The sequence below is a fragment of the Oncorhynchus nerka genome, linkage group LG7, assembly GCF_034236695.1.
Source record: "Oncorhynchus nerka isolate Pitt River linkage group LG7, Oner_Uvic_2.0, whole genome shotgun sequence".
NCBI lineage: Eukaryota > Metazoa > Chordata > Actinopteri > Salmoniformes > Salmonidae > Oncorhynchus > Oncorhynchus nerka.
Genome location: NC_088402.1, coordinates 93,999,161 through 94,012,629, shown reverse-complemented (window position 1 = coordinate 94,012,629; position 13,469 = coordinate 93,999,161). Strand labels below are relative to the sequence as shown.

The 13,469-nt window shown below is 44.2% G+C and overlaps 1 protein-coding gene across 2 annotated transcripts in view; it reads right to left on the bottom strand.

Moving 5' to 3' along the window:
* The window catches only part of ccdc120a (coiled-coil domain containing 120a), a 122,657-nt gene that overhangs the window by 24,732 nt on the left and 84,456 nt on the right, over window positions 1-13,469 (bottom strand). For both annotated transcript variants that reach the window (XM_065021000.1, XM_065021001.1), the window contains exons 9-10: window positions 8,625-8,705; window positions 6,184-7,146 (exon numbers count right to left, since the gene is read on the bottom strand). In XM_065021000.1, the coding sequence (XP_064877072.1) occupies window positions 6,184-7,146; window positions 8,625-8,705 (1,044 nt within the window). The remainder of the gene's footprint in view (window positions 1-6,183; window positions 7,147-8,624; window positions 8,706-13,469) is intronic.

Here is a 13,469-nt window from a genome sequence, read left to right as displayed (position 1 = left end):
GGACGTAAACAAAATAATTAGCATTTCGGCGTTACACAAACCGCACAATAAAATAGAAAACATTCATTACCTTTCACCATCTTCTTTGTTGGCACTCCTAGATGTCCCATAAACACTATTTGGGTCTTTATTTCGATTAAATCGGTCCATATAAAGCCTAGATATCGTTATATGTAGACTGTGTGATAAACGAAAAAAACATCGTTTCAAAACGTAACGTCATTTTTTTTAATTCAAAAAGTCGACGATAAACTTTCACAAAACACGTTTGTAATGCAACTTTAGGTATTAGTAAACGTTAATAAGCGATAAAATTCATCAGGAGGCGATGTAAAGATCATTAGCTGTCCGTCTGGAAAAATGTCCGGCTAGAAACTCAACGAAAATATCCGGTCCTAGACCATAGGAGATACGGTGCCCTGCATGTGTTTGACCAAGAAAAAACTCGAAGGGAAATGACAAGACTCTAGACACCGTGTGGAAGCTGTAGGTACTGCAACCTCAGGCAATTAATTGTGGTTCACGTTTATCAATGGGTTCAAGTAGCGCATGGATATATTTTCCCATTTTCAGTGATCAGTTTTTCCTGTGCTTTTTGATGTAAATGCCGTTCTGGTAAAGCCACAGCAGTGATTTAACCAGTTTTTTAAACCTCTGAGTGTTTTCTATCCACACAGACTAAGCAAATGCATATACTATATTCCTGGCATGAGTAGCAGGGCGCTGAAATGTTGCGCGATTTTTAACAGAATGTTCAAAAAAGTAGAGGGTCGACTGAAGAGGTTAATCAAGATGTGATCAATACACGTTAATGATTTAGTTCCTGCTCTGTTTGTAAATACCCTGGCAGGTTGACTGATAACCTGAATAATATTGTAGGCACACTGGTTATAGTTTGAAGCTTCTTTCTTTGTGTGAATAGCTGGTTGACAACCAGTCAATAGTTAGGTCACCCAGAAAATATTCTTCTCTGTTCATATTACATACATCATCGAGCATTTCACACATATAGTCCAAAAACAGACTTTTAGCACTTGGAGGTCTATAGCAACTTCTCTATATTTCCTGTATATTCTAGAACCATGAAAAGATACTACTGCATCATCAAAGGAATCGTCTATCTTTCCTGTATATTCTAGAACCATGTATAGATACTACTGCATCATCAAAGGAATCGTCTATCTTTCCTGTATATTCTAGAACCATGTATGGATACTACTGCATCATCAAAGGAATCGTCTATCTTTCCTGTATATTCTAGAACCATGTATAGATACTACTGCATCATCAAAGGAATCGTCTATCTTTCCTGTATATTCTAGAACCATGTATAGATACTACTGCATCATCAAAGGAATCGTCTATCTTTCCTGTATATTCTAGAACCATGAAAAGATACTACTGCATCATCAAAGGAATCGTCTATCTTTCCTGTATATTCTAGAACCATGTATAGATACTACTGCATCATCAAAGGAATCGTCTATCTTTCCTGTATATTCTAGAACCATGTATAGATACTACTGCATCATCAAAGGAATCGTCTATCTTTCCTGTATATTCTAGAACCATGAAAAGATACTACTGCATCATCAAAGGAATCGTCTATCTTTCCTGTATATTCTAGAACCATGTATGGATACTACTGCATCATCAAAGGAATCGTCTATCTTTCCTGTATATTCTAGAACCATGTATAGATACTACTGCATCATCAAAGGAATCGTCTATCTTTCCTGTATATTCTAGAACCATGTATAGATACTACTGCATCATCAAAGGAATCGTCTATCTTTCCTGTATATTCTAGAACCATGAAAAGATACTACTGCATCATCAAAGGAATCGTCTATCTTTCCTGTATATTCTAGAACCATGTATGGATACTACTGCATCATCAAAGGAATCGTCTATCTTTCCTGTATATTCTAGAACCATGTATAGATACTACTGCATCATCAAAGGAATCGTCTATCTTTCCTGTATATTCTAGAACCATGTATAGATACTACTGCATCATCAAAGGAATCGTCTATCTTTCCTGTATATTCTAGAACCATGTATAGATACTACTGCATCATCAAAGGAATCGTCTATCTTTCCTGTATATTCTAGAACCATGTATGGATACTACTGCATCATCAAAGGAATCGTCTATCTTTCCTGTATATTCTAGAACCATGAAAAGATACTACTGCATCATCAAAGGAATCGTCTATCTTTCCTGTATATTCTAGAACCATGTATAGATACTACTGCATCAAAGGAATCGTCTATCTTTCCTGTATATTCTAGAACCATGTATAGATACTACTGCATCATCAAAGGAATCGTCTATCTTTCCTGTATATTCTAGAACCATGTATAGATACTACTGCATCATCAAAGGAATCGTCTATCTTTCCTGTATATTCTAGAACCATGTATAGATACTACTGCATCATCAAAGGAATCGTCTATCTTTCCTGTATATTCTAGAACCATGTATGGATACTACTGCATCATCAAAGGAATCGTCTATCTTTCCTGTATATTCTAGAACCATGAAAAGATACTACTGCATCATCAAAGGAATCGTCTATCTTTCCTGTATATTCTAGAACCATGTATAGATACTACTGCATCAAAGGAATCGTCTATCTTTCCTGTATATTCTAGAACCATGTATAGATACTACTGCATCATCAAAGGAATCGTCTATCTTTCCTGTATATTCTAGAACCATGTACACAGTTGAAGTCAGAAGTTTACATACACTTAGGTTGGAGTCATTAAAACTCGTTTTTCAACAACTCCACAAATTTCTTGTTAACAAACTATAGTTTTGGCAAGTCGGTTAGGACATCTACTTTGTGCATGACACAAGTCATTTTTCCAACAATTGTTAACAGACAGATTATTTCACTTATAATTCACTGTATTACAATTCCAGTGGGTCAGAAGTTTACATACACTAAGTTGACTGTGCCTTTAAACAGCTTGGAAAAATCCAGAAAATGATGTCATGGCTTTAGAAGCTTCTGATAGGCTAATTGACATAATTTTAGTGTACCTGTGGATGTATTTCAAGGCCTACCTTCAAATTCAGTGCCTCATGGGGAAATCAAAATAAATCAGCCAAGACCTCAGAAAAAAACATTGTAGACCTCAACAAGTCTGGTTCAGCAATTTCCAAACGCCTGAAGGTACCACGTTCATCTGGACAAATAATAGTATGCAAGTATAAACACCATGGGACCACGCAGCCGTCATACCGCTCAGGAAGGAGACGTGTTCTGACAAAGATCGTACTGTTTGGAGAAATGTCCTCTGGTCTGATGAAACAAAAAACTGTTTGGCCATAATGACCATCGTTATGTTCGGAGGATAAAGGTGGAGGCTTGCAGGCCGAAGAACACCATCCCCACCGTGAAGCACTTGGGTGCCAGCAACATGTAGTGGGGGTGTTTTGCTGCAGGAGGGATTGGTGCACTTAAAAAATAGATGGCATCATGAGGTGGGAAAATTATGTGGATATATTGAAGCAACATCTCAAGACATCAGGAAGTTAAAGCTTGGTTGCAAATGGGTCTTCCCAATGGACAATGACCCCAAGCATACTTCCAAAGTACTTCCAATCCCATAGAACATTTGTGGGCACAACTGAAAACGTGTGTGCGAGCAAGGAGGCCAACAAACCTGACTCAGTTACACCAGCTCTGTTTCTTCAAGAAACTCGTCAAGGGCAGCGATGGTAACGTTCCAAATCCCTTCAATAACACAGAGATGATTATTTTCTTCTTCTTATTTTGCCAACAAGGATGTTCAAGATAATGTTGTAGTTTTACTTCAGTTCCTCGGCGTGAACCGTTGTGCTGTTTTAGCAGAAATCTGGGGCACAAACTTACGGTCCCAGCTGAAAAAAGCTAACCGTGTCGCAGAATCCGTATCTATCAGAACATAAACTTTGATTAAAAAAACAATTTCATAAAATACAAAAAGGTCATCTCAGATAGTCAGTGTAGCCATTTTGTTAGCTATTTAGCAGTCTTATGGTTAGGGGATAGAAGCTGTTCAGGAGCCTGTTGGTGTCAGACTTGTTGCTCCAGTACCGATTGCCGTGCGGAAGCAGAGAGAACAGTCTATGTCTTGGGTCGCTGGAGTCTAATGATTTTCCGGGACCCACCTGACATAGAAGTCCTGGATGTCAGTGGGCTCGGCCCCAGTGATGTACTGGGCTATCTGCACCACCTTCTGTAGCACCATGCCATCGAGGGTGGTGCTGTTGCCATACCAACCAGTCAAGATGTTCTCAATGGTGCAGCTGTAGAAGTTTTTGGGGGATTTGAGGGCCCATGACAAACCTTTTCAACTTCCTGAGGGGGAAGAGTCCCACCTTCTTCACAACTGTGTGTGTGTGAGTGCCAGGTCACTTACACTTCCAGGTCACTTACCCCCTCCCTGTAGGCTGTCTCGTCGTTCACTTTTGATAAGGACCAACCACTGTTTGGTCGTCAGCAATGTTGATGATGGTGTTGGGAGTCGTGCGTGGCCAGCCAGTCGTGGGAGTACAGGAGGGGACTAAGCACGCACCCCTGGGGGACTCCAGTGTTGAGGGTCAGCATGCCGGATGGGTTGTTACCTACCCTCACCACCTGGGGTCAGCCCGTCAGGAAGTCCAGGATCCAGTTGCAGAGGGAGGTGTTAAGTCACAGGGTCCTTAGCTTAGTGAGACGCTTGGAGGGGACTATGGTGTTAAATGCTGAGCTGTAGTCAATGAACAGAATTCTCACATAGGTATTCCTCTTATCTAGCATGGGTGAGGGCAGTGTGGAGTGCAAGTGAGGTTGTGTCATTCTATGTTGGGGCGGAGTGGGTCTAAAGTGGCTTGGATGATGGAGGTGAGAACATGCTCTGGAATACCGTCCGGCCCTGCAAGTGTTGACCTGATTAAAAGACCTTACTCAAGTTGGCCTCGGAGAGCGGGATCCCCCTGGTCCTCTGGGTTGGTGAGGGCCGTCACTCACAGTACGGTGTTGTTATTGTCGAAGCGTACATGAAATGCATTGAGTTCATCTGGAAGAGAGGCGTCGTTGGAGCAGATCACGGCTTTCCTTTGTAATCCGTAATGGACTGTAACCTCTGAACTCTGCGTCACAGCCTATGTAATATGATTCCACCTTGTTCCTATATTGTCCTTTTGCTCATTTGATGACTCTGAGGAGGTCGTAGAGGGACTTCTGGTACTTGTTCCTGTCCTCAGCCATAGCCTCAGGGTTGTCTACGGTAGCTCCGTGTGTGGTAGCCCTGTCCTTTAGTTTAGCTCCAACCTCTGTGTTAATCCAGGGCTTTTGATTGGGGAAGCAGCGAAACTTCACCGTAGGACAACATCTCCGATGCATTTCCTTACATTTCCTTATGAAACCGGTGATAGAGGTGGTTAGCTCGTCGATGTTATCTGGAGAGTCTGGGAACATATTCCAGAATCTGTGATTCCATTTCTCAACTGAGTGTGTCACGGGTACTTCCTGTTTGAACTTCTGCTTGTAAACAGGAAGCATGAGTATATAGTCAGGATCTGATTTGCCGAATGGTGCACGAGGGAGGGCCTTGTCGGGTAACAGTGGTCTAAGACTTTACTGCCCCTAGTGGTGAAGGATGGTAGTTGGGCATCACGTGTCTTAATGACGCAGAATTAAAATCGCCGGCGACAAGAAATGGCTCCGGATGTAAGTTTTCCTGCTTGTTTATAGTCTCGTACATTTGTTTAAGTGCCTAGCTTGTTATTGTTGTTGTCCTGAGGTGGAATGTATACAACAGTCACGATAACAGATGAAAAGTCCCCCGGGAGGTAAAAGGGTCGGCATTTGACCATCAGGTATTCCCAAAACAGGTGAACAATGGGTCGAGTCAGCACACTATTTGTTGTTGACGAAGATGCAAAACCCTTTCGCCTTTCATTTCCCTGACCGCCCTGTCCACTCGGTGAATGGAAAAGAGAGAGTGAGATAAATAAAGGAAATGAAAAATCATAATAATAATAAAAAATGTTAAATGTCAATAATATTTATGACTTACTATTGTAATAAAGTACCTCTGGCAGCAAACGGAGGACGACAACAGAGAGACAGAACATTAGAGCGTACACACTGACTTACAACAACCACTCAGACATAGCATACTGTACATACCAACCACACCTACCTGCCATGTAGTGGGTGCCCGTGGAAGGTCTGTGACTGTGGCAGGTGGCAGGGAGGGTAGTCTCTGTCTCGGTCTCCCTGGTAGATCTGGGGCTGGTGTGGGAGATGCTGAGGGTGTGACCCGTGCAGGGAGTTCGTGGTACGCCTCCTGGGGGTCCCCCTGTTGTCCTGCCCCTGTACCTTCCCCCCCACCGCCACTCCACCCAGGCTGTTCCTCAGGTACCAGTCCCTCAGGCCCTCCAGAGCCAGGGCCTTGTGCAGGCTGCGGATGGGGTCTTCCGGGGTGACGGAGTCAGAGTACTGAGGTGGTCCGAGCTGGTGGTTGTGGTTGAGATTGAGACCGGGTCCCGATCCAGACCCATGCTGGTGCTTTTGGGACTCAACCCCAGAACCCTGGTGGGGGTACAGTGCAGCTGTGGAGGTCCCGGTCGAGGAGGAGGAGGAGGTGGGAGGAAGAGGAGGGTCAGAAGAGGAGGAGGTGTAAGAGGAGAAGTGGAGTACCTCATTCTGGTGGTGCTGGAGAGGGATGAATGGACCACAGGACTTGGTACGGGTTACCTTGACCCGGCGTGGCTCCCCAAGTTTCCCCCGGAGCATCAGGGGGCTGGAGTAGGCTGGCGGGCCCCCAGAGACGTGCTGGGGCCCTGGGAGATGTCCCTGGGGGTGGGGGTAGCCGTTGAAGTGAGAAGGAGGAGGTACAGGAACGGAGGAAGGGAACTGTCCATTGCCATGGACCTGTTGGACCTGTCTCTGCTGCTGCTGCTGCTTCCCCCATACATAGTCCATCAGGATATCACTGTAAACTCCGCCTCCCCCTCCTCCTCCCTGCTCATAGGACCCTGACGGGGGGCCAGAGGAGGGGCCAGGGGAGTGGCCGCTGACCTGAGACTGATGAGGAACCACCTGGGTCACCTCTGGATTGTCTGACCACTGCTTGGTAGTAGTCACTGTGGATATAGCTGACCTGGAAAAGGAAAGAGATCCATAAAAAAAATGTATTTAAACCATTGAAAAAGAAAAACAGGGAGGAGAACAAAAAGAAGAAGAATCCTTTCTGAGATCCAGACTTATAGCTCCAGTGTGCGTATATAGCAGCTCACCTGAAGTGATTTTGGACACTAGTGGGTTAGGGTTAGTTTTATAAATGAAGGACTCTATTTAATCAGATCTGCTTAAACTGACATCCGCACAGCGGATATCGGAGATGGAAATGTGTTAAGAGCTGTCAAATCCACAACTGGCTCCTGCCATTTGCACCTAAAACGGGCATTGCCATTGGCTGCACGGAGTCACAGTAACAGAAATCCCGTGCAGATGTGATCTACACCTCGATTAGGCTGATAGAAATCCTCAATATTTAGTTGAATTATTTTTTTTCAATTTGAGCGTAATTATTTCTAAATAGCATACACTTTCTTGCTCGGGAACTTCTAACTTGAGAGGGGCGGGTGTGGCTTCGTGTGACAATGATCACAAGAGCAGCTGCTGACCGATTTGACCGGCTCCAACACAGTTCCACCTCAGACATTTTCAAAACACCTGCTACGCGTCTGCTGTTACCGGGTTAATGCTTAATCTGATTGAGTCTAGGCCTAAGACTTCAGATCACCTGCTACGCGTCTGCTGTTACCGGTTTGATGCTTAATCTGATTGAGTCTAGGCCTAAGACTTCAGATCACCTGCTACGCGTCTGCTGTTACCGGTTTGATGCTTAATCTGATTGAATCTAGGCCTAAAACCTCAGCTCACCTGATGTGGTTGTGAACACCTGTTGGTTTAGGGTTAGTTGTACAGATTAAGACGTCAGCTCACCTGATGTGGTTGTGAACACCTGTTGGTTTAGGGTTAGTTGTACAGATTAAGACGTCAGCTCACCTGATGTGGTTGTGAACACCTGTTGGTTTAGGGTTAGTTGTACAGTTTAAGACGTCAGCTCACCTGATGTGGTTGTGAACACCTGTTGGTTTAGGGTTAGTTGTACAGTTTAAGACGTCAGCTCACCTGATGTGGTTGTGAACACCTGTTGGTTTAGGGTTAGTTGTACAGTTTAAGACTTCAGCTCACCTGATATGGTTGTGAACACCTGTTGGTTTAGGGTTAGTTGTACAGTTTAAGACGTCAGCTCACCTGATGTGGTTGTGAACACCTGTTGGTTTAGGGTTAGTTGTACAGTTTAAGACGTCAGCTCACCTGATGTGGTTGTGAACACCTGTTGGTTTAGGGTTAGTTGTACAGTTTAAGACGTCAGCTCACCTGATGTGGTTGTGAACACCTGTTGGTTTAGGGTTAGTTGTACAGTTTAAGACGTCAGCTCACCTGATGTGGTTGTGAACACCTGTTGGTTTAGGGTTAGTTGTACAGTTTAAGACGTCAGCTCACCTGATGTGGTTGTGAACACCTGTTGGTTTAGGGTTAGTTGTACAGATTAAGACATCAGCTCACCTGATGTGGTTGTGGACACCTGTTGGTCCGTTCCGAGCGAGGAGGGGTGTGGTAGGTACACTCCTCCCCTCCATATTGCTTCTGGGAAGAGTATGACACACACAGCAAGACTCTGCATTAGGACTACAACATACCACAGTCTCAAGACAGGACATATCTAGGAAGTTAGAATGTATGAACCTGGGCCATAGATTCTGTAGGAGACAACGTCGCACTTCCTGGTTAGAATGTATGAAACTGGGCCATAGATTCTGTAGGAGACAACGTCGCACTTCCTGGTTAGAATGTATGAAACTGGGCCATAGATTCTGTAGGAGACAACGTCGCACTTCCTGGTTAGAATGTATGAAACTGGGCCATAGATTCTGTAGGAGACAACGTCACACTTCCTGGTTAGAATGTATGAAACTGGGCCATAGATTCTGTTGGAGACAACGTCGCACTTCCTGGTTAGAATGTATGAACCTGGGCCGTAGATTCTGTAGGAGACAACGTCGCACTTCCTGGTTAGAATGTATGAACCTGGGCCATTGATTCTGTAGGAGACAACGTCGCTCTTCCTGGTTAGAATGTATGAAACTGGGCCATAGATTCTGTAGGAGACAACGTCGCACTTCCTGGTTAGAATGTATGAAACTGGGCCATAGATTCTGTAGGAGACAACGTCGCACTTCCTGGTTAGAATGTATGAAACTGGGCCATAGATTCTGTAGGAGACAATGTCGCACTTCCTGGTTAGAATGTATGAAACTGGGCCATAGATTCTGTAGGAGACAACATCGCTCTTCCTGTGTATCAGTGGTTTACGGGAACTTTTGAAGAAGAAAGAAAACCCATTATACACTGAGTAGACAAAACATTAGGAACACCTGCTCTTTCCATGACATAGACTGACCAGGTGAATCCAGGTGAAAGCTATGAATCCCTTATTGATGTCACTTGTTAAATCCACTTCAATCAGTGTAGATGAAGGGGAGAAGACATGTAGATGAAGGGGAGAAGACATGTAGATGAAGGGGAGGAGACATGTAGATGAAGGGGAGGAGACATGTAGATGAAGGGGAGGAGACATGTAGATGAAGGGGAGGAGACAGGTGGTTAAATAATTATTTTTAAGCCTTGAGACAATTGAGATATGGATTGTGTGCCATTCAGAGGGTGATGGGCAAGACAACAGATTTAAGTGCCTTTGAACAGTGTATGGTAGTAGGTGCCAGGTACACCAGTTTGAGTGTTTCAAGAACTGCAACACTGCTGGGTTTTTCAGGCTCAACAGTTTCCCGTGTGTATCAAGATTGGTCCACCACACGAATTGTGCAGAGCAACAGCCAGGCTACAGTTAGTCAACTGACAGTCAGTACAACATTGGTGCATCAAAGACCCATGAAAGAAAGCACAACTTGTCCGTACGTTAACGTGAATGCGGTATGGTAGCTGACGACCAGAGTTCCACTTCTTTCAGCAAAACAAGAGAATGTTAACTGGTAGCTGACGACCAGAGTTCCACTTCTTTCAGCAAAACAAGAGAATGTTAACTGGTAGCTGACGACCAGAGTTCCACTTCTTTCAGCAAAACAAGAGAATGTTAACTGGTAGCTGACGACCAGAGTTCCACTTCTTGATTGCATTGGGCTGAGGAACATAAACACTGGAGGATGTGAAAAACATCATCTGGTCTGATGAATACCTGGTTTCTGCTGTTTCACGCTGATGGGCGGACTAAGGTATGGAGAAAACCACGAGTACATACATCCATCATGCCCCGCGTGTCAACACTGCAGGCTGGTGGCGGTGGTGGTGGTGTGGGGCGTGTTTTCATGGCACACATTGGGCACCTTTGATAAAAGTGGTGCAACGTTTAAATACCAAAGGACATCTGAACATCGTAGCCAATCAGGTGCATCCCTTCATGGCAGCAGTGTATCCTGTATCCATCAGCCGGATAATGCCCGAAGCCACGAGGCACGGACGGTCCAGGTTCCACGATCATCACAGTGAATTCCATCTTACTGCAGTGGCCTGCCCAATCAACAAGTCTCCATCCCAATTGAGCGTCTGTGGGATGAGATGGAACGAACTATTCGGAGTACAGATCCACAACCAGCCAACTTGACACAACTGTGGGGAAGCCTTGGAGTCAACATGGGCCAGCATCCCTGTGGAAGCCTTGGAGTCAACATGGGCCAGCATCCCTGTGGAAGCCTTGGAGTCAACATGGGCCAGCATCCCTGTGGAAGCCTTGGAGTCAACATGGGCCAGCATCCCTGTGGAAGCCTTGGAGTCAACATGGGCCAGCATCCCTGTGGAAGCCTTGGAAACATGGGCCAGCATCCCTGTGGAAGCCTTGGAGTCAACATGGGCCAGCATCCCTGTGGAAGCCTTGGAGTCAACATGGGCCAGCATCCCTGTGGATGCCTTGGAGTCAACATGGGCCAGCATCCCTGTGGAAGCCTTGGAGTCAACATGGGCCAGCATCCCTGTGGAAGCCTTGGAGTCAACATGGGCCAGCATCCCTGTGGAAGCCTTGGAGTCAACATGGGCCAGCATCCCTGTGGAAGCCTTGGAGTCAACATGGGCCAGCATCCCTGTGGAAGCCTTGGAGTCAACATGGGCCAGCATCCCTGTGGAAGCCTTGAGTCAACATGGGCCAGCATCCCTGTGGAAGCCTTGGAGTCAACATGGGCCAGCATCCCTGTGGAAGCCTTGGAGTCAACATGGGCCAATCATGGGCCAGCATCCCTGTGGATGCCTTGGAGTCAACATGGGCCAGCATCCCTGTGGATGCCTTGGAGTCAACATGGGCCAGCATCCCTGTGGATGCCTTGGAGTCAACATGGGCCAGCATCCCTGTGGAAGCCTTGGAGTCAACATGGGCCAGCATCCCTGTGGATGCCTCAACATGGGCCAGTCCCTGTGGAACAACATGGGCCAGCATCCCTGTGGAAGCCTTGGAGTCAACATGGGCCAGCATCCCTGTGGAAGCCTTGGAGTCAACATGGGCCAGCATCCCTGTGGATGCCTTGGAGTCAACATGGGCCAGCATCCCTGTGGAAGCCTTGGAGTCAACATGGGCCAGCATCCCTGTGGATGCCTTGGAGTCAACATGGGCCAGCATCCCTGTGGATGCCTTGGAGTCAACATGGGCCAGCATCCCTGTGGAAACGCTTTCAAACACCTTCGTAGAGTTCCCTGACGAATTGAGGTTCTGTTCTGAGGACAAAAAGGGCAACTCGTATAATAAGGAAGGTGTTCCTAATTGTTTTTGTTCACTCATTGTAGATGTGGATAGAATAGATGGTTCCTAGTGGCAAATAGATACAAACCCGGCATTTTGTACACTCATTGTAGATGTGGATAGAATAGATGGTTCCTAGTGGCAAATAGATACAAACCCGGCATTTTGTACACTCATTGTAGATGTGGATAGAATAGATGGTTCCTAGTGGCAAATAGATACAAACCCGGCATTTTGTACAGACTAGTTTGTATCATCAGTTTGTATCATCAGTTTGTACAGACTAGTTTGTATCATCAGTTTGTACAGACTAGTTTGTATCACTAGTTTGTATCACCAGTTTGTACAGACTAGTTTGTATCACTAGTTTGTATCATCAGTTTGTACTGACTAGTTTGTATCACTAGTTTGTACTGACTAGTTTGTATCACCAGTTTGTACAGACTAGTTTGTATCACTAGTTTGTATCATCAGTTTGTACTGACTAGTTTGTATCATCAGTTTGTACTGACTAGTTTGTATCACTAGTTTGTACTGACTAGTTTGTATCATCAGTTTGTACTGACTAGTTTGTATCATCAGTTTGTACTGACTAGTTTGTATCACTAGTTTGTACTGACTAGTTTGTATCATCAGTTTGTACTGACTAGTTTGTATCACCAGTTTGTACTGACTAGTTTGTATCACTAGTTTGTATCACTAGTTTGTACTGACTAGTTTGTATCATCAGTTTGTACTGACTAGTTTGTATCACTAGTTTGTACTGACTAGTTTGTATCATCAGTTTGTACAGACTAGTTTGTATCACTAGTTTGTATCATCAGTTTGTACTGACTAGTTTGTATCATCAGTTTGTACAGACTAGTTTGTATCATCAGTTTGTACAGACTAGTTTGTATCATCAGTTTGTATCATCAGTTTGTACTGACTAGTTTGTATCATCAGTTTGTACCGACTAGTTTGTATCATCAGTTTGTATCACTAGTTTGTATCATCAGTTTGTATCATCAGTTTGTACAGACTAGTTTGTATCACTAGTTTGTACCGACTAGTTTGTATCATCAGTTTGTACAGACTAGTTTGTATCACTAGTTTGTACCGACTAGTTTGTATCATCAGTTTGTATCACTAGTTTGTATCATCAGTTTGTATCATCAGTTTGTACAGACTAGTTTGTATCATCAGTTTGTACAGACTAGTTTGTATCACTAGTTTGTATCACTAGTTTGTACCGACTAGTTTGTATCATCAGTTTGTACAGACTAGTTTGTATCACTAGTTTGTATCATCAGTTTGTACAGACTAGTTTATATCACTAGTTTGTATCATCAGTTTGTACTGACTAGTTTGTATCACTAGTTTGTACCGACTAGTTTGTATCATCAGTTTGTACAGACTAGTTTGTATCACTAGTTTGTATCATCAGTTTGTACAGACTAGTTTGTATCACTAGTTTGTATCATCAGTTTGTACAGACTAGTTTGTATCACTAGTTTGTATCATCAGTTTGTACAGACTAGTTTGTATCATCAGTTTGTACTGACTAGTTTGTATCATCAGTTTGTACAGACTAGTTTGTATCATCAGTTTGTACAGACTAGTTTGTATCA